Here is a 22,466-nt window from a genome sequence, read left to right on the forward strand (position 1 = left end):
AATATTTATGAGTTTTGTGTCTTATGATGATTTCTGAATTTCAGTTTTTTTATTATTTACAATGCACTCTGGTTTCACCAGATCTAATTAGCGGAATATTTTCATAAGAGTGAATTATTTTTCATGTTGTAGATGTGATTTTTTTTATTCAGCAATGTACTGCACAGTGTTGTTTTTGTATTAGGATTACTATTTAAGGAGACAGCACACTGTTGTCGGTTCAAATATGTTGAAAAAGTCAACAGTTTTCATAGGGGAATACTTTTTCACATGACTGTACATGAGAAAAGACTGTAAACACCAAACAGAACATAGATCTGCCAGGCAGCACTATCCAGGTGTTTTACAGTTCAGAAGTATGCTTTGTTTGTACATTTGTAGTATGAAAAACCCTTCCTACGCTTGCGGTTGGGTTAATTCAGTCTTAGATCATAGTTTCCCCAGGTCTCATGCTTCATTTACGATTGGGTGCATTTATTCCTGTCTCAAATTCTTATGTCTTTCAGAACTACAGCGACAAAATGTCATCAATGTGTTCTCAACATCCAATTTTTAATTTTAAATACCGATAGTACATATTATTCAGAATATAGAAGCTTAGAGCTTAAGACAGGGGGATCTCACTAGTGCAGTGGTTCTCAACTCCAGTCCTCAGGATCCACTAACAGGCCAGATTTTAAGTATTACCTTGGGGAGATGTAGACTAGACTACTGCAATCACTGAGCAGCAAATGATATCACCTGTGATGCATTTCAGTTATCTTACAAACCTGGCCTGTTAGTGGGTCCTGAGGACAGGAGTTGAGAACCACTGCACTAGTGGAATGTATAAAAACATTTTAAGGGCAATTCTTTATTAAAGGTAATATCAAGAAACTGAAAAAACGGCTGATGGTATAAAGTGCAGACACCTGGAGGTACCTGCACATAAGTGCAGCAACCTCCCACACCATCCTAGCACTGCTGATTTCTCTGCCATTCTGAGAAGCATAGCTTTGGCAGTGCTTGATAGTGCCAAAGCTTGCCTGCCCCTTCTTGCTAACTGCACTATTGGCCAAAGAGGTTGCTTATTACAATTGGTAGGAATGTGTGGAAAGTCAACAAGTTCAAACCTCAGTGGAAGTGTCAAAGCTTACCTATCAGTACCAGCCAGGATTCAGCAATGATGGGAGAGTTGGGGGTGGGGTCCCCAAGGTACTTGCACTTTAAATCTGTTTTTTTTTTTTCTTTTTTTATTGCTATTGACAGTGTGTCCTTAACCTACCTCTTCTAAAACTATATTGCAAGATAAATTATAGAAAAATAATTTGAAAAAAGGAGGAAAACGTTAGTTTTATTGTATTTGTGATCATAGCAGTACTCGACATCAATAGCTAGTATTTTTCCAGTAGCCATGGTTATTAGAAGAATTATGTCACACTGATTTCAGTTCAGAAAACCATTGACAGAAGGCTATTATTGAAATATTTTATTATAACAGTGGAAATGTATTGTCTGATTCAATTACAGCTTTAGGTCATTGCCTCCAAGAGATGCAAAACAGCTGTCCAGATATTCGTTTGTCACATCTTCCAGCCGTTCTGGCTTCCACTTTGGATTCTGGTCTTTATCAATAAGAACTGTCAGGGTAAAAATAAAACCTCATTATTCAACCATATAATTCCTCTACAATGTAATATAATCAAAATGACTCTTGTATTACAATTCTAGAGGCATGTATAGTTGATATTACCGTACAATAAAATAATAAGTCTACAATATATTAGATTGTGAAATTAAACAGAAGGATATAAGTTTCAAGCAAACCTGTGGCTCATTTCAACATGGTAAACTGGCTTCCAGGCTGAAGAGCTGTCACCACCAGATGCACTGCAATATGCAAATTCCAACCAGAAAAAGCGTAGTTACATTCTGGCCCACCCCCTTCTGTCTTGTCCCTTTAACACTTGGAAAGTTCATCTGTCACTTTGGACTCTGATCCGAATCTGCCAAACAGAACACCTCTAAAAGTGCATGAAGGCACTTGGAGATGCACTACTTATATTCCAGCAGCCATTTCACTATATATCAGGCAACAGTAAGTCATTTTAACCATGAATGTTCCGCCCAGTAGTAATTTGACAATAAGGCTGGAGGGGACATTTGTCGTTCCGGGTGGAAGTCATATGATGTCCTCCTGGAATGTGCCCCGCGTGTGCCCCGCGTGTGCCCCATGGGCCCCGCTGCAGCACAATCTGCTACCAGCTGTGTCCACTGATCATAGCTGATGACTGATCAGTGTACCGGCCTGCTGTCCGTACCATGTGATTGCTGTAACCAATCACAGCAGATCACATGCCAACTGTCAACCATGGATGGCTTCCTTTCATGCCATCCATTGTGTACAATTGTGTTGCCATCTGTGATTGGTCACAGTGATCACATGGTATAAACAGGGCCAAACACAGCCCATCTGTACCATGTGATTAGCTGTGGCCAATCATAGCTAATCACAGCAATACACACTGAATTAATTAGTTTCATTTAGTAAAAATGGTTACTTATACCAGTGAAATTCACAGATATAAGCAATAATAATGTGTAAAAAAATAAAAATACGGATCACTTCCCCAGAGTAGTACAAACACTGTATTGCTCTGGTCACAGTGTGTTAAAAAAGAAAGAAAAAAAGGCAATGAAAAAGAAAAGAACATGATTACTTTTTTTTGTTTAACATACTGTCACCAGTTAGTATCCCTGATCACTACTACACCAGTTATATGATGACGTTGTACTGCACTTGTAACAGTATGTAAAAAAAAAATGTGAAAAAAAAATTCTTTTAATTTAGTTTTCTAAAAAAGTACAACTTCAAAAAACTTGCCATGCCCCTCGCTAAATACCTTGGACTGTCTACTTTCTAAAAAGGAGGGGTCATTTGTACTGTCTGGGCCTCAAGAAATGAGTCAGGATTGATCAATTTTCAGATATATACCATAGTTTGTGGACTATTTTTTTCCTACAGACTAAATAATAAATACTGATTTGGGTTCTTTTCACCAAAGAAATGTAGCAGATTACAGTTTGGCCTAAAATTATGAAGAAAGATTATTTGCAAAATAAATTACATTTTTCAAAATGTTCAGTCTTTTTTGTTTTATTTAGCAAAAAAAAAATGAAAAACCCAGTGGTGATTAAATACCACTAAAAGAAAGCTTTATTTGTGTAAAAAAAAGTGATAAAAATGTTATATGGGTACAGTGTTGCTTGACCGTGCAATTGTCATTCAATGTGTGACAGCACTAAAAGCTGAAAATTGGCCTGGGCAGGAAGGGGGTAAAAGTGCCCGGTATTGATGTGGTTAAACATGCTTTAGGACAAACACAGATCTAGACAAAAAAAACACAATGGCAAACTTGCTGGAACACTTATTGAAAACAGAACATTTGAGCGGAGAGGAGTGTTTTCGTATGCATACTATGTATATCTGTGTCGCAGACATGATTTTTAACCGCTTGCCGACCAGCCGCCGTCATTATACAGCGGCAGGTCGGCACGATCCCGCGAACCGTGAATGAATGATTTGTATAGCGCTGCAAATGCGAACTGAATCGCCTCAAGGCGCTAGACCGCCGTAGCTATACATCGGCTTAAGGGATCGGGGATAGCAGGCGTGTGCGTGCGCTCACTGCACAGGGGGGGTGCCGACGGTCATAGCGACTGTCGACCACGAGCGATCGGGAGCACGAAAACACACAAATCCGTGTTTTGTTCTGAGAGCAGTGACAGATCATGTGTTCCTAATTAGCTAGGAACCACGATCCGTCACTTCCTCTAGTCAGTCCCCTCCCCCTTCAGTTAAAATCACCTCCCAGGGAACACAGTTAACCTATTGATCCCCCCTAGTGTTAATCCCTTCACTAGCAGTGACATTTTTACAGTAATCAATGCATTTGTATAGCACTGATCACTGTATTAATGCCAATGGTCCCAAAAATGTGTCAAAATTGTCCGATGTGTCCGCCATAATGTCGCAGTCACAATAAAAATTGCAGCTCACTGCCATTACTAGTAAAAAAAAAAAATAAATAAATAAAAATACTATAAATCTATCCCCTATTTTGTAGACGCTATAACTTTTGCGCAAACCAATCAATATACGCTTATTGTGATTTTTTTAACCAAAAATATGTAGAAGAATACATATCGGCCTAAACTGAGAAAAAATTTGCTTTTTTTTTAAAAAAAAAATGGAGATATTTATTATAGCAAAAAGTACAAAATATTGTGTTTTTTTCAAAATTGTCCCTCTTTTTTTGTTTATAGCGCAAAAAATAAAAACCACAGAGGTGATCAAATACCACCAAAAGAAAGCTCTATTTGTGGGAAAAAAAGGACGTCAATTTTGTTTGGTGACAGCGTCGCACGACCGTGCAATGGTCAGTTAAAGTGAAGCAGTGCCAAATCGCAAAAAAAATGGCCCGGTCATTCAGCAGCCAAATCTTCTGGGGCTGAACTTTCATATTGATTAAACTTTGACATTTTATTCAGTGGTACAGTTATAGTCCTTGCTTTAGCTTCTAGGTTTTTTTATATGGACCACTTATTCTTTTTCTGCCATCACTATTTTATGTTTCTATACAAACACATCAACATGTCGATTGCAGGGTTATGGACCCTGCTTTAGTCTTAATGACGTCAAGATCCTAAACTGCTGGTGCGTAGCAGAGACTAGTTTAGCAGCAGAAGAGGAGTGGAAGATTGAGTAACTAAATGTTCTTTTATTGCTGCACATAAAAAGCATGCAAACCAGTAACCCTGAATTGCCCCTAGGCCGACACACCAAAATAGTACATGGAGGTAATTTTCCGAAAATGTAATTCCTCATATTAGATCGTATCCATCCCAGCTCCAGAGGAGGGGATTGGAACAAAACCTCCAAATCCTCCAAAATGGAGCTGTGCTGGATACACAACCTCAAAGCTACTTTACCACCTGGCCTCAATGAGGCTATTTGTTTTAAGTCCTTTTTGGAAGGTTTCTCCTCTGGAGGAATGGAGAAATAAAATAGAAAAGAAAATGTAATATATTTTCAAATGATCTCTGTGAACATACAGACAATTTGTCCCCCTAAATCTGCTTGTTATCTTGTGCTTTCAGGTTTGGCCACCAGGGGGCTATGGTAACAATCCATGTCCCCTGCTATGCCTTCCCACAATGCTCGATTGAGTTATTGATGTTTATTTAAACAATTGTTACATGCTGGTTGACCCCAGGTGGCTGGACTGCTGTAATGCCCAGCACACTAAGCCCCCCTGATTTGGTAACCCGTGGTGGCTCTCCATGGAGGCTACAGATGATGCCATCTTGTTTGACCGAGATGTCATCATCTCAGCCAAACACCAACAGTTCAAAAGGGGGGCCCAGGTACCTGCTGAGTACTGGCTTATTGCAGCCACCAATCCTCTTCTGCTTCCCCCTGCAGCACTGCCCGCTTCTTGTCCTCCTTCTTCCTCTGGGTGCACTGCAGGGGTATTGGTCCTAGCACATGCGCCCCTGCCATCTATTGTCCAGGCCCATTGTTTGCCCCTTTCCCCCTCAGCACTTCTGGCTTCCCTCCTCGCCTCTCCCGCCAGCAGCTATTGCAGGCACAAAGGGAGATGTTTCAGGATTGAAAGCGGGGGGAAGGCATTGGTAAATATGTCATTTACTGGCCCCTTCCTTTCCTGAAAGAACACAGTGAGCGATCAGTATCAATCACCCCTGTGTCCATTCATCACTGAAACACAGTAATATACTATGCTTCAGCTTGTGAATGAGCAGCAAGCTTCACATAGTAACCTATTCATTAGTCTGTGCTGCTGAGCATGCAGAGAAAGGGACTAATAATCCAATGTCCTCAGTCACTTTCAGCCAGGAAAGGGGGGGGGGTGTCCTGTCAGGTAGGCTGTATGGGGCCCTGTGATTTATAACAGCAGCCCTGTAAGTGAACATTGATTGACATAGGCTTTTATGGAGTTGAGTTTAGTAGCTTTGGTAAAAAAACGCCTAAAGCTCCTAAACGCACGTTTAGGAGCTGTAGTGTACATGAATCCTTAGAATGTTGCTTATTGACTATGAAATTACAAACTCTGTCTTCATATCTAGAACATGGAATCTGTTATTGTGACAGATTTACAGTAACACTTGTGGCAGCATGATTTATATGTAAGGGTGGTCTTCTAAATGATACGTCTAGCAGCTGACCAGCTTGAATTTATCTTGTGTACAAAATGACACAAAAGTATTATATGCAGAAAGATAAAACATAGTAATATTTTTCTGTTAATTACAATGCAGCCAGCCTCATCCCACTGCTGCCAGTTAATCCTAGTTTTGCTGGAGAGGAAGATGCACTATACCTGTATTGATCGCAAGCTGCTAGTATTATCAGGCTTCCTGCTCATATTATGTGAGGTTATAAAAATAGATGTCATATCAAGCTGTGTTTGAACAGTAATACTTATACTAGTACACATGTTTATTGTCATGTTCATTCTCTTTATCTCTTGACCAAGCTACTACTTATGAACTAGAGCCTCTCCACCAGTGTACTGTATACTGTATGCTTCTAGGGATACTTCATATAAGTGTGGGGGGGGGGGCACTCCTGCTTCATCAGTTTGTCTATGAACAAGAGGATGTACAGTAGGGTGCCTGAAGAAATGCAATGTAAAGCCAATGCTGGGTCTGACAGATATTATGACACATACAAGAACAGTGGGGCCCACTGAGGTGGGCAACAGAAAAGTATAGAACTGAAATGTTAGTGCCCACAAACACTATAGCCCATGTTAAATTTAAAGTGTCACAGCATAAGTGAAGTGATCTCTTTATTCCTGTGTAATGACACATCTGGCTCCATATACCTTCTGAGGTCAATACACTAGAATGAAGTGTTCACTTTAGTTTAGAAAGCACATTAAGAAACTTTAACACTGAACTCCAGGCAAACAGCTAAACACGTGGTTCAAGTTCATAAATTTAAGTTGATTCACTTGCCAAAAAATTTTGTATTTCTGAGTATTCAGTCCTGAGACTTACAAACTCACCCACAATGCATGGCCGGCTGGTGACCTGATTTTTCTTTGTTGCAGTTAAGTAACACAACTAGGTCATCTCCCTGCCCCCTCGCCGGTGACTGCTGATTGGTAACCATGCACAGCTGCTGCAGCTTTAATAAATCGCCACCCTTTGATTTTTTTTATAACTACATAACTGCATTCACTGGTGTTTTATGATCTGCATGGTTTCTGCTTTAACCCCCAATGCCCAGGAAAACTTTTTACTTAGTAGGAAAATTCTATATATTTTCTGATATGTCTTTTATATTCTTTCTACAAACATCTGTTAATTAAGAACTGAATATCATAATTTTGTGGTTAATTAGTGAAGGATACTGTGTGGATGAAACAATTTTTCCATCAGGTAACAGCATATGAAATGGAAATAATCAGACATTTGGGTTGCTTTAGTAGAGGACTACAGCATGTTCATTCTACAAAGCACAGCTTTGTGAGTAAAGTGCAATTTTACTACTCAAAAACTACCCAATATTATGCAGGAAAAACATAAAACAGGCCCATTACTGGATTATTGAAGTCCTTGCAGATTCACCTCATTAACTAAATGAACTGAAAACCTCAACAAGTGTTTCTTTGGTAAATCAAACCTACTGCCCACAATATCTGGCATTATATTGGATATTTGTTGCTGAAATAAGCAATAAACTTTATTAAGTTTTGAAATAAGCAATAAAATTGTCTAATATGTCTTGAGTGTGAGTGTGCAACATTAGTTTTTTTATATCCAGCAATATTAACTTTAAGGCAACTTTGGAGACTTGATAGACCGTCATTTGTAATAGTAACTTTTGCTATTCTTGCAGGGTAGCATGCGTGTATACAGTAAGAAAGCCAGGATACTATGGCATTCTTCTTTCCCATTTGTTCTGTCTTGACATTAGCTCACTGTGTTTCATAGCTATATCTGTTCTTCACAACCATTAAGACTGCTCATTACAATCATTGTAGAGACTTCACACAATCCACAAATGTCACTTCTGGTTTTGAAACTGAACGTGATATTAGACAAGTCCTAGCAATGGGTAGAAGAGTTCCTTTTAACTTTTCGTACTCCAGTTTAAAGTATGAGTTCACCTTTGTAAAAAAAAAAAAAAATTGCATCTTTTTGCAGGTAAAAAAAAAATATTTTTTACCAAGGAGCCTGGAAAGCATTACACCCTCAATCAGTAGATTGTGGGTGCAATGCAGGACTCCTGCAGACTTTTCAGTGTATTTGTATGTACCACCAGGCAATTACACACTGACAGGAAGAGACAATGAACTACCTAGAGTGCTGAACATAGGGTTGCCACCTCATCCCTTTAAACTGAACACATATATCAATTCCACATGTTCTGAGGCTAACTTAATGCAGATAAGGCACTAAGTGAGTTTGATTACCACCTTAATCAGCCACAGAACCTGTGTAATTAATATATGTTTCAGTTTTAAAGGGATGAGGTGGCAACCCTAGCTCAACAGCTCCCTGGTAGTTCATTGAGAACTTCAAGCCGACAGCTGCAAAGGCTGTCAGAACTTGTAGTTTCCCATTCACAGAATTCTGTAAATGAATGACATGGCTGGGCGGGCGCGTTTTTTTTTAAATAGTGACAGCGAGCAGGGAGACTAAGAAAGGGTGTAACATATAACATGTTTCCAAAGGTGAACTTATCCTTTAAGATAATCACCAGTAAAGAACAAACTAAATGAATGAGATATCGAACTAGGGCAGACAACAAATCCTATAATATTACTTTGCCTGTGAGTTTTATTTCAGATACATTCAGACTTCAAACATGCTAAATTATGTATTAACACTGACAAGCTAATGGAACCAATAAGTATTTAATGCTAAAAGCAAAACAGAGCATCTACTGCTATTGTTTTCTTTAGTTATGGCATACTGAAACAAGTTGGAACTCTGGTGATCATGATACAAAACATATCGTAATATATACATACATCTAACCTATGTTGTATTTGAAAGGAATACACATTAGACATAAGATTTTTTTATTGCAGATTATACCATATATTTGTCCATCATGAAAAGACAAATGCAGCACATATACCCCCACAGCAAGAATATTATGACCATTGCCAGGTAAAGTGCAACATTGTATATCTCACTACCATGGCATCTAAAAGTGGGTGGGATATATTAGGCAGCAAGTGAACATATTTTTCCTGAAGTTGAAGTGCCAAAAGCAGAAAAAATGGGCAAGCATAGGATTAGCGTGATTTTTACAAGGGCAAATTTGTTATTGACTAGACTGCAGCTCCTGGATGTTCCTAGTCTACAGTGGTCAGGACTTGCCAAAAAGTGGTCCAAGGTAGGAAAAACCAGCAAACCTGGACAGTCAAGGTTCATGTAGGGACTGAAGGCTGGCCCATGTAGTCCAATCCAATAGAAGAGCTACTGTAACTAAAATTGTTAAAGCCAGTTCTGATGTGTGCGAATACACAGTGCATCACAATTTTGATTTATTCGGTCTTGGTGGTGGTAGGTCTCTTTTAGCAGGATGATGCCCCCTGCCACACTGCAAACATTTTTCAAGAATGGTTTGAGGAACACAACGAGCTTGAGGTGTTAACTTGGCCTCCAAATTCTCCAGATCTCAATCTGTGGGGTGTGCTGGAAAAAACAAGTCCGATCCATACTTGCCCCAACTTGCAACTTACAGGATCGGCTACTGACTTATAATCTGCTACTGATGGCTTAGTTCCAGATCTGACAGCATACCTTCAGATGTCTTTTGGAGTCCATGCCTCAACTGATCAGGGCTCATTTGGTGGAAAAAGGGGACCTACTCAATATTAGATGGGTGGTCAAAATTTTATTGCTGATTGGTGTAAATCTCCACACAAGGTACAAAAAACAGCACACAACCCTACACTCTACACACACTTTAAAACAACTCTGTTGCTTAACTAAAATTTCAAATAAAGATGAGACCCATAAATAAGTAAACACCCACCCTATCCTCACTGCCTGTACTACTGAACACCCTTCTGTTGCAGAGCAATCTTCCCCCAAATCTCTGAAGAAACCAACAAACTGTGGAGTGTCCAGCTCTTGTGTCCCATGCAGTGCTCAGTGGTTCCTCCTGTTGACCTTCATGTCACAGCAGGCCACAGTAATGATGTGGAGATTGGTAGGAAAAAACACTGAGCACTGCATGGGACACAGAAGAGAAGACCGACACTCTCAAAAGTGTTATATCCTAAAGATACTTGGGGGGGGGGGGGGGGGGGGGATTTCTCTGCAACAGCGTTTCGCTGCAGAGGCAGTAGGACAGGTGACTATTTAATTGATCATGCACAAGTACTTTATTTAATTTAACTTTATTTAAGCGACAGAGAATGAATGTCACTGTCAGAAATATTTATATTATGCTTGCATCATGTAAAATGTATTAAAAAGACATGATCCTATTACAAAGACAGTTTGAAACAGTGATATAATATATAAATATTGTATTAGCTACCTCCCAAAATTGCCTTACCTGCTCTTACACCTTCATAAAAATCATGTCCCCTCTGCAAAATAAAGAATTAAATAGATGAATAAGTTTTATAAATCTTGCCTTTACCAGGCAGATAAATGATGGCAAAACCATAATCAAAGCATCACATAATTTGCCTGTTTCTGTCCCATACTATATTTACTATCAAGTATTTTGTACCTTCTTTAGACATGGCGGATCTGAGCTCAGCTTTATGTAAGTTGCTAACTTGTCTATTCTGAATCACATGCCTAAATAAAAGAACTTATAAAGAATCTTGTTTTTAAAAAAAGTGCTATCCAAGATGGCAATCTAGGGACACTTTTGGAATTTTTCCTTTGAGAGAAGGAGAAATGGTGAAAAGTCTTGGAACCTTTCAGTACAAGCAGAGCTGTAGTCTGTAGGCATGCAACCTTGTAATCCAAAGCAACCCTTCCATTACTATATCCTCTATAATACAGAACATTGTTTTAATGGTTCTAACCTTGCTTTGAATACTGCAACAACATGTTAACAAACTATGAGACAGTTGCATTTCTACTGATAATGGGGAAAATGTGGCCAATAACTCTACAGGGAAGAGCCACCTCTAGGCACTGGCCTATTATGCCTAATACTCAATCAGAGCCTGAAAACAAGCATAGGTTCTTATATCTGGAAACTAGCTGCTTATTTTTTTTTTTTTTAAACCAAAATATAACAGGGCTTAGAGTGGTAAATACAGACGATACTAATGTTAAATGAAAGATGTTAACTAATACTCCTGAAAGAGAATCTTCAGTTTGCATAGGGCAAAGGTACATGACAGGTCCTCTTGAAAGCTCTTCTCTCATACATGAAACTCACCATTGCCATGCTCCCCTGCAGCTCAGTACCTCTGGAGGAGCCGAGGATCTAAACCCAGTGTAAGGTCAGACTTGCTAGTCGGGCAGTCAGGGCTTACACAGGGTTAATCGGATTAATGACAAGCTCTCCTCACCCATATGACAGTGTTTAGGCCTGATGATTGGCTATTCTGGCAAGAAAGAATTGTAGAAGGAGATATGTTCCCCTATACCCAGGGGTGCCAGATATTTTCAAGGGTTTAGACAGAGGCATCAGAAGAAGGAGAGGAAAGAGAAGCAGCAAGTGAACTCTTGGTGTAGCATAGTTTTAATCATAAATAGATAAAATACATTAAAATGTTCCACTCACAAAAGGTATCAGCAATACAAGTGTGAGACCGGAGAAGGCTCTGTGCAGAAGCATCCTGCTCGCAGAGGCATTGTTAGTCTATGCTGCTGCGGCGGCTCCAGTGAAGGGAGGATGTCGGAAGATGCTGGGGAGCGAGCTGTCAAAGCTGGAAACACAACATGTCAATCTGTGAGGGGAATAGCCAATCAGGACACATTTTGGAGGCAAGCCACACCTCCTTCCTCAGCTGTGGGAAGAGGCGTGGCTTGCTTCTGAAATGCGTTGAGAATATTGTTTGTTTCTTAGACAGAGGCCTGCAGAAGTAGGAGAGCACAGGGAAGGTGGCTATCAGAGGTTATGGGAAGCTTTACAGGGCACCGAGTTGGACAAATTACATGGCTGTAATGTTTAGATTTAAATGAAGAAAATGTCTTACCATACAAGCTTGACTTAGTCTGTACTCCATTGTTAGTACCTCTTGTAGTGTTAGGGAAGAACCATTTTTAAGCTGTCTGAATGTAATTTTTAGGGATGTTGGAGACATTTTGGAAAGTGTCTGTAATAATAAATACAAATATAAAATGAAATACAGGATACAATAACAAAAGTCAATGTAATTCCTTAAAAGATACAAAAAATGCATTAGAATTACACACAAAAGTCTATGCTATTGTCCTTGACAAAAACTGCAAGGTTTACAACAACTGTGCAGAGGAATGATAATCTGAGGTGGCTGTGCTATTATCTTCAGCAGCCATGAGCCAAGGGGGCATGACTTAAGGGAAGATTGAAATCCTGAGTTTTGATATATTGTTTGCCAACTTCTCAATTTGCTGGGAACCCTGTCCTCACAAAAGTTTCTATAGATTGAAGTGGACCATACACGATGTAGGCAAATTGAAGGCTTCACTTTAATGAAAACAAAAGTATGTTAAACAAGGAACACCATTACAAAGATGTAAAATAACAATTCAATTTTTCATTTTATAACAGCAGCCAGGGTTATTTGTGCATGCACTATGGCAGCCAAAAGTTGTTGTGAGGGAGATGCACAGAAGTGCTGAGATTAATAAAGTATCAAAAGTACTTTTTAATTCACATGTCAGTGTGTACAGTAGCCCAGAGAAGTGAAAGCCCTGGTCAGAAGACCCTGAACTTTCATACATAGTAGGCTAATTAAGTTAAGACTGACAAAGATTTTAGAACCACTTTAAATTTAATTTGAAAAGGTATGTACAGATGTTCGAATCATGGATAAAAAAAGCAGAAGTTTTTTACCTTAATGCATTCTCTGCATTAAGGTAAAAAAAAGTCTGTGTTCACTCCCTCCCTCCAGGTGCTTCGGTTTCCTCCCACACTCCAAAGACATACTGGTAGGTTGATTGGCTCCACAGACTGGAAGTATGAAAGCAGAAGTGTCGTAGTAAGCCCGCCCAACTAGTTTCGTCACACTGACGTTTTCTGGAATGGCGCTCTTTATATACACCCTGCATAGATTGTTTGCTAATTAACCCTATAAATGCCTGTTCTCACCTTTGCTAGCATTTATAGGGTTAATTACCAAAAAGCAATTTCCCTTTAGATATACCTACAGTATCTCACAAAAGTGAGTACACCCCTCACATTTTTGTAAATATTTTATTATATCTTTTCATGTGACAACACTGAAGAAATTACACTTTGCTACAATGTAAAGTAGTGAGTGTATAGCTTGTATAACAGTGTAAATTTTCTGTCACCTCAAAATAACTCAACACAGCCATTAATGTCTAAACCACTGGCAACAAAAGTGAGTACACCCCTAAGTGAAAATGTCCAAATTGGCCCAAAGTGTCAATATTTTGTGTGACCACCATTCTTTTCCAGCACTGCCTTAACCCTCTTGGGCATGGAGTTCACCGGAGCTTCAAAGGTTGCCATTGGAGTCCTCTTCCACTCCTCCATGACGACATCACGGAGCTGGTGGATGTTAGAGATCTTGCGCTCCTCCACTTTCCATTTGAGAATGCCCCACAGATGCTCAATAGGATTTAAGTCTGGAGACATGCTTGACCAGTCCATCACCTTTTTTTTTTTTTTTTTTTTTTAACAGAAAAGTTTTTATTTATCAGACTCAATTACACGAAGAATAGCAAGGTACACAGTACATTAATATGCAGATAGAAAGTAACAGCAATATATATACATAAAAAGCTTTGATGAGGAATCATACAATAACAGTTAACCTGAGATTCTAAGGCACTTGGGGGAGAATAACCAGAAGAGGACTGAGTTAAAATGTCAGCAGGAGCTAGGAAAGGGTAGAAGGGGGGGAAGTATAGAAGGGGGGGTATAGGGGGGGGGGGAGAGTCGGGGATAGGAGGGGAGGAGCCAGAGTCATAGACATCCTAGTCAGTGAAAGACTGTGCGTCTGAGCTCTGTTCCCCAGTTCCCATCTTGAGAGAGGTACTTGGCCTCGCTTTCACCCAGGCCCCCCAAATCTTGTCAAATTTTTTAGGACATTTGCGGTTCATTTAAGTCAGATTATATGGGGGCAAGACTGTGTCAACCGTTGACCTGCATTGTGAGACTGTTGGTGGATCAGCTAATTTCCACTTAGACAAAATGGTTTTCCTGGCGTAAAAGGCTGTGTAGAAGATAAACAGCCGCTTATGCATGTTAGGGGTAGTAGTATCACAGATACCCAATAGGAGAACCCTAGGATCGACAGCCACATGTAGCCCTCTAATATCATTGATTTCTCCTACCACTTCTTTCCAGAATTCCTCTATCAGAATTTAAGTTGAATGTATCTGTCCCTAGCAGACATCATCAGTGGGATGTATTGTTGGACTCCCTCATCCCAATCTTCTGAGTCAAGGGTAGGAATATCACCCTGCCAGCTGTTAAAGAGTTGTTTGTTTTTATTGGTATCCCTGGAGGAGATTCTGAGATATAGGGACGAGAGAAACCTATTTGCATTATGAGACATCAAAAAGGACTCTACAATGTGGGAGGAAACATTCGGGGCCTGTGGGAATTGTGATTGGAGTGCATGCCGGAGCTGGAGGTACCTGAAGAACATCTAGGAGGGTAGATGGAATGTGGTCTTTAGGGTATCATACAGTAATAGAGTACCATCCGGCATCACATGTTGTAGCTTAGTGATGCCAAATCTAGCCCACACACTGGAATCAGGGATTGAGCAGAGGTTTGAGAAGCTAGGGTTGCCCCAAAGTGGGGCATGGGGGGGCAGACCATCTGCGGGGGACATACGAACTTGGTCATCTGATCCCACACTCTAACCATGGTTGACATACATAGTCATGGTGTCATGTTCCTTCAACCCCCTAAACACCAGGCTGCTTAGTGCCGCATAAGACCTCAGTATGGCTGCCTCCAAATTGACCACAGTGTTTGTATCTATCTGTGCAAACCACCAGCGAACTGTCACCAAGACCGCCGCGCAATAGTATTGATGAAAGCAGGGTAGGGACAAACCCCCCAGTGTTAATGGCATCTGTAGGGTAGACTTGGCTATTCTAGGAGTACAGTCCGTTCATATGAAGTTGCTAATAATCTGGTCTAGTTTGACAAAAAAGGCATTAGGGATAGGGACCGGGATATTCCTAAACACATAAAAATTTGGGGAGAAAGGTCATCTTTATGAGGTTGATTCTGCCTATAAGGGAGCGGAATAGTGACTTCCAGGCCTGGCACTTGAGAGTTAGATGATGTAGCACTGGATATACGTTATCGTCTAGATAGGAGGGAAGGTTAGTCTAGGACCCAACCCGGGGAGGGTGTGGAGGCACACGGTATAGGGAGAACAGGAGAGACTTAGACCAATTGATCTTGATGCCTGAGAAAACCACAAAGCAGTCTATCACGTCCAGAGCCGTGTAGAAGGATTCCAAGGCATCAGGTAGGTATAACAGGGCATCATTCCCATACAGGGAAATTTTTTCCCGTAAGGGACCAATCTGGATACCAGGGATCCGTGAGGTGCTCAGATCAGGATAGCTAGGGGCTTCATCGCCAGTGTGAATAGGCCAGGGAACAGTGGGCATCCCTGTCTGGTACCTCGGCTGAGAGGGAAGGGCGGCGAAAGGATCCCATTAGTTCTAACTCTGGCTGTGGGGGACCTGTAAAATAGCTGTACCCAGGACATGAAATTAGGGCCGAAACCAAACCTTGCTAAGACTTGCCACAGAAAGGGCCATTCAACAGAGTTGAAGGCCTTCTCTGCATCAAGAGACGCCACCACCCCAGAAGGGAGTACTGTCACTAAAATGGGCCATGTTGGTATATAAATCGGCAGACATAGATGTTGGTGCCCTTGCTGGGCATGAAGCCAGATTGGTCCTCGTGCACCAAGGATAATATCACTGAGTTAAGGCGATTGGCCAGTATCTTGGTGGAGACCTTGGAGTCGACATTTAGCAGTAAAATCAGGCGATAGGATGCACATATTTCAGGGTTCTTCCCTGGCTTGGATACCACCACAATGACCGCCTCTGTCATAGACTGCGGAATGCAGTCCTCCTCTAACACAGTGAGGAGTAAAGTGTGGACCCGGTGTTTTTGCAGTCTGAAGTGAGGCAACAGCAGTCTGTACTTCTTTTAAGGTAAAGGGGGATCTAGTCTATTACGTGTCTCTGGGATAAGTTCTGGGAACTCCATTGTCTCGAGAAAGGATGATAGGCTGCCAGCATCATATTCTACCATGGAGGAGTAAAGTCGTTTATAAAAGTTCCGAAACTGGATATCAATCAGAGTTGGATCTGAGTGTATTAAGTCACTATCTATATCCCTGATAAGAGCAATATGAGCAGTCGTGGAACGCTCTTTAGCAAGCCAGGCCAGCAATCTACCCGTCCTTTCAACCTACTCAAAAATTCTTTGAGATTGGGATAGGAGCATTTTCTGGAAGGAGGTAGCCCGGAGGACGGCCAGTTCTTTATAAAGCACTTGTAAGTCCCCATAGACATCCCAATTCCCAGTATTCACATACTGGACCTCCAACTCCTATCCTTTGACCTTCGCCTCTTCAAGGGCCAGGGATGACTAACTCCTCACTTTGCAATAAAAATAAATAGTGCAGCGCTAAAAATCCCAATCAATAATTAGAAATGTCCATAGATGGAAAAAACAATAAGTATCAGCGGTGATGCAGGGTGCTTCATGCAAATCCAAAGTGCTCTTAGAAACGTGCTCCCCCTCTTGCCAGTCAAACCGCTCACGTTATTAAAGGGACCCCTGAACTAACAGGAAGGTCTCATAAGCTTTCACCACTTCTTAGTGGTCAGGGTGGTATCTTGACTGGAAAGCTGGAACTCTCTTCCTTAATAGGGCTCAACAATTTTCTTCCAAATATGCATGGAATAAGACCGCTGAGGAAGTCCTGCTGGACGATACGCGTGCGGATTGGTTTTATCCTGGTTTAGACGTCGCTGCAGCCACCTTATCATTGTCATCTGTAATTTACATGCGCCTTAATGCCTAGCACTGGTCATAGTGCTATATATGTGAGTACCTGTCTTTTTAATAAAAGGAATCGCTTTTTAAGCTATACAGAGAGCACTATGTATTTTCTTTGTTTATTCCATGCATATTTGGAAGAAAATTGTTGAACAACGGTCATCTGAGTCCCAGAAGCACGACAGCTGCCACAAAGAGGGGCCAGAATCAGGGCCTATTTCAAGCTGCAGACATTCAAGGGCATGGTCAAAAATACCACGGGGCAGCATAGAAACAGACAGGGTGCGAGATAGCAACTGATCACTCTGATATATAATATTTATATGGGAGCATAGGTAGAAAAGTGACAGGTGAATTGTCGCTCCCATGGGTGCTTCGTATAAGTGCTCCAAATCTCCACCTGTGACAACAAGATATAACAAATGTATAATAACATCGCAGGACTGGGACAAGGAAAGGCGAGAACTTTTCAGCAGAGATATGCATACACCAAAATTGTGTACCAAAAAAACCCAAAAAAACCCCACAAAGTAACTCCAACACAACTTCCCCCCACCCCGCACCCCCCCAAACTAGGGTGCACCTTAATCCCAAAACCAAACATGGCGACTGTCAATTGGGGTCATGTACAGTGGCGCACACCAGAGGAAATAGCGTTAGTGTGCTACCACAGTCTATCCATAGAAAGAAAAAGAGACACAGGATGTATCATCCCTGCAGATGCATTTTCACCCAGAGGACATGGGGGCAAAAAACTTAGTACATGTTACGTTGCAGAACAAATAAGGCCGAACGGGCAAATTATAGAAAAATGAACCCCCCCCCAAACTGGATAAAAGGCTTTAACAATTCTCATCTGCGTCAAATGTATATGTCAGAGAGAGCATGTAGCTTACAGCAGGTGATGGTGGATGAGATCCTTGCAACCACTGCCCCGCAGGTCAGCAAGGCACATGACAGCTGCTTCAATTCTATGCTTCACAGAAGAAGGATCAGGAACCAAAGCAGTTCAAGCATCTGAGCGTTCAGTCAATAGACACAGGGCAGGGCCACACCATACAGTCAAGTCAGGGCATCAGGGCTAAAGTAGCCTGAATGCTCACTTGTGCAAGGGTGTAAGCCAGTGGAGTAAGGGGACAGGATCCGGCGTTTCTCAGGCTCTAGGAAGGCTATCCAGCCACTGTGAGGCATCCACAGGAGACGTGAAAAAGTGTAGTTTCGCCATCTTGTACCCACAGTCTTGCCGGGAAGAGCATGCTGTACTTAATTTTCTTGTTTCTGAGATTGAGCTTGACATGATCAAAGGACCTCCTCTGTCTCTGGGTGTCAATGGAGTAGTCAAGGAAAACCATGAGCTTAGTGGCCTCATACCTCAGCACATCAATTTTTCTGGCTTCTCGCAGGACCAGGTACCTGTCCCTGAAGTTGAGGAGTTTCAGTATGAATGTGCACAGGGGGGCTTCCTGCAGGGGGTCGAGCAGCCGGCATCCTATGCACCCGCTCCACCACAAAGTGGGCCGAGAATGGAGCCTGGGGTAGCAGTGAACGAAGCAGCTGCTCCGTAAAGGTTGTAGGATCTGTCCCCTCAGCCCCCTCTGGAAGACCCACAATGCGGAGCTTGTTCCTCCAATATTTATTCTCGGTGCCTTTAACTTTGGCTTTAAGGGTGTGCAGTGAGGCCACATGGTCATGCAGCATTGTCTTCTGAGTCGCTCACCCAGTGTTCAACTGTAGTCACTCTGGAGCGGATAGTGTCCACATCCTTACGGATTAAGCCGAGTTCCAGCTGCAGCAAATCAATCTTCCCTGTCAGGGTGGATTTGCAATCCGTGATGGCCTGCATAAGAGCGGTGAAGTTGCTCTGTTCCAGCAGGGCAGGGTCTGGGTCTGTCTTCTCCGTCTGTGTCACGATGTTGGAGCCTATAAGCAGGAGAGGCGGCACCCCTGGCGGGTTTGGAGCTTTTACCGGAGTTGCGTGGGACAGTGGGTTTTCTACCTTGGTCATGCCACGCCAGGCACCAAGCTCTACCCCCTCCAGTAAGTATCGGCAGCAAAACTGCAGGGATAAGGGTAAAAAACAGGAGATATGGCAGGAGCTCCCCTAATGTGCTGCCGCTCTGGTCGCCTTCTTGGACACGCCCCCCCAGTCCATCACCTTTACCCTCAGCTTCTTTAGCAAGGCAGTGGTCATCTTGGAGGTGTGTCTGGGGCCCGTTATGTTGGAATACTGCAGTGTGGCCCAGCCTCCAAAGGGAGGGGATCATGCTCTGCCTCTGCTTCAGTATGTCACAGTACATGTTGGCATTCATGGTTCCCTCAACGAACTGTAGCTCCCCAGTGCCGGCAGCACTCATGCAGCCCCAGACCTTGACATTCATTCCCACCACCATGCTTGACTGTAGGCAACACACACTTGTCTTTGTACTCCTCACCTGGTTGCTGCCACACACGCTTGACACCATCTGAACCAAAAAAGTTTATCTTGGTCTCATCAGACCACAGGACATGGTTCCAGTAATCCATGTCCTTAGTCTGCTTGTCTTCAGGAAACTGTTTGCGGGCTTTCTTGTGCATCATCTTTAGAAGAGGTTTTCTTCTGGTAAAACGGTCATGCAGACCAATCTGGAGCAGTGTGCGGCGTATGGTCTGAGCACTGACAGGCTGACCCCCCACCCCTTCAACCTCTGCAGCAATGCTGGCAGCACTCATACGTCTATTTACCAAAACAACAAAAAAGTGTGGCGCTGAACAATGTCATATAAAACTGTAAACAGGTCAAATATACAGTAAGAAGGATCAATTATGTCTGCTCAGAGCATGTAGTCCTCATGTAAACATTAGAGATACATAGTCTGTATGGCAATATGTTAAACAGAATATTGAAGAGTTGTGTAGATATCTCAGCTAAAAATCCGCTCACTACCACCAAGAGTTGAGGAGGCTTACCGGATAAGGTGGACCCAATGGGGCATACGCCGGATTGGGTCGGACAAGGCTTAGGTGGTGAGTGGCTGTGTATACTCCGAGAAGAATGCGGTCTCACGGGTTTGTTGTATTCATCCAAATTATACCAGGAACTTGGGAGGTGTGCGTAATCTCCCGGATCTGGGAGGTCATGTAGATCTTAAGGAAGTGATGGGGTGTTCCGTAAGCAAACCCCTCAAGGCAACATTCCGTGGACCAAAAATTGATGTGGAAGAATAGGGAAAGAAAAGAAGGGCCCCATAGTGTAAATCCGAAAAACGAAAAGTATTTATTTGAAATAAAATAGATGTACACTCACATGCAAATCCAAAATTTTAAAACAGCGCTGTATGAGAAAAAGTGGCGACAATGGGGTCCTTCCCGACGCGTTTCGTCCTCAAAGACGTCATCTAGGGGGGTTTCCCCCACTGTAGCCACCCCAATATATATGGGAAATATGCCCTTACTCATGAGAAACAGCTCCACGTGTAAAAACTAATCACTTCCGGTTTCGGCCAAAATGGCCGACCGGCGTGCGTTCCAAGCGTGCGTGCCACGCCTCTCTTCCATAATGTATACTGCACCGAAAGTGTAATAGCGATGTACGGCAAAAAATGCCAATCCAAATAAAAAGTCTATGAATGGATGGTGTGTGGTGAGCCCATACCGAACTGAGTGGTGCACCTGCAGTGAGAAATAGGGTACAGCGCTGTGCCCACGAATATGTGAAGTGCGCTCAGTACTGCGCATGTGCGATGGGTGTAAGTGCTGCACTCGATACTGCGCATGCTCAATGGGGGTAAGGAGAAGAGTGACGCAGTAGCTCCGATGTGTGGGCGTGACGGCTATAAATAGTGACGCTGCAAGATGAACCAATGAAGTGAAAGAATGGCCCCGAGACACTTATAGTGGGATTCCATGCTATGGAGATATGACGCTCGTGCATAAAAATGCCGGTGAATGCGACTAGGTCTGAAAAGTCACCTTACATTAGAAAGGTGACAAAAACCAAGTTGGGAACCTTGAATTTATGTTGAGAAAAGGGGGGGTGTGAGTGAAATATAGGAACGTGTTGTACTCATGGAAAAAATTATTTATAAATTGCTGGCACAAAAAAGTGAATCATGATCCATGATGTAATGTAAAAAATTAAAGTGATGGGTCTGGCAACCACTTTCATGGAAATTTAATGGGAATAAATAAAAAATGAATGAAATGGAGCGGGCTCCCATGGAAAGGTACACAGGATAATAAATCCATATCTATAAACACCAAATGTATACAAAACACTAGAAGGATTTCACACAGGGAATGGGCAAAAGGCCCTTCCTGTGTATACTAGGTGCACCTTAGTGTATAGTATTAATGTGCATATAAAATGAGACAAAGGACAATAGGTCCACATATGAAAACAAAAAATAAAAAATGAAATAAAAATGCAATGCTAAAAATATAACGCACAGGGATTTACAAAAAACAATCCCTGTGTGTAAAGAATTCATCCTGGAGTGCAATCCTAATGTATATATATGATACCCAATAGGATAAGTGGGTGTATGGAAGCTCAAAAGGGCCTAAAATACAAACAAAAAAAGGGGGAAACGGAAACAGAAAGGAGAGAATATTTGGGGGTGTCAGGCTCTATTAATGAAGGCATTAACATCCAGCTCCACGTTAATACCAGAAGGCGAGAGTGTACGAAGCTCATAAATCCAGAAAGTCTCCAGCTGTGATACACCCCTGGTCATGGCCCCGCCCCTCCACGGGGGGAACATATCGGTCTATCACTATAAATTGTGTCCCAGCGATTACCCGATTATGATGTAGCTTGTAGTGTCGGGGGACCGTATGCTTAGTATCTCCGCTTTTGATCAAGGCGATATGCTCCGCTACTCGTATGGCAAAAGAGCGAATGGTGCGGCCAAGTACAAAAGCGTTTGATGGAATAGCGTTTCTGTGTGACTGATGACATAAATGATACGGTTTTTCCAGTCACACAGAAACGCTATTCCATCAAACGCTTTTGTACTTGCACTACCAGCTACATCGTTTACCTAATCACATGCCATTGTGGTAAACAATATGTTGGCCGCACCATTCGCTCTTTTGCCATACGAGTAGCGGAGCATATCGCCTTGATCAAAAGCGGAGATACTAAGCATACGGTCCCCCGACACTACAAGCTACATCATAATCGGGTAATCGCTGGGACACAATTTATAGTGATAGACCGATATGTTCCCCCGTGGAGGGGTGGGGCCATGACCAGGGGTGTATCACA

The 22,466-nt window shown here is 42.1% G+C and overlaps 1 protein-coding gene across 8 annotated transcripts in view; it reads right to left on the reverse strand.

Moving 5' to 3' along the window:
- Positions 1-1,306: 1,306 nt before the first annotated feature.
- The window catches only part of HIBCH (3-hydroxyisobutyryl-CoA hydrolase), a 241,527-nt gene continuing 220,367 nt past the window's right edge, over positions 1,307-22,466 (reverse strand). For all 8 annotated transcript variants that reach the window (XM_073633201.1, XM_073633200.1, XM_073633197.1 and 5 more), the window contains 3 exons: positions 12,198-12,317; positions 10,589-10,622; positions 1,307-1,619 (listed from right to left, as the gene is read on the reverse strand). In XM_073633201.1, coding sequence (XP_073489302.1) covers positions 1,504-1,619; positions 10,589-10,622; positions 12,198-12,317 — 270 coding nt within the window. In that variant the 3' untranslated portion in view covers positions 1,307-1,503. The remainder of the gene's footprint in view (positions 1,620-10,588; positions 10,623-12,197; positions 12,318-22,466) is intronic.

The sequence above is a fragment of the Aquarana catesbeiana genome, linkage group LG06 (assembly GCF_042186555.1).
Source record: "Aquarana catesbeiana isolate 2022-GZ linkage group LG06, ASM4218655v1, whole genome shotgun sequence".
NCBI classification, from domain to species: Eukaryota; Metazoa; Chordata; class Amphibia; order Anura; family Ranidae; genus Aquarana; species Aquarana catesbeiana.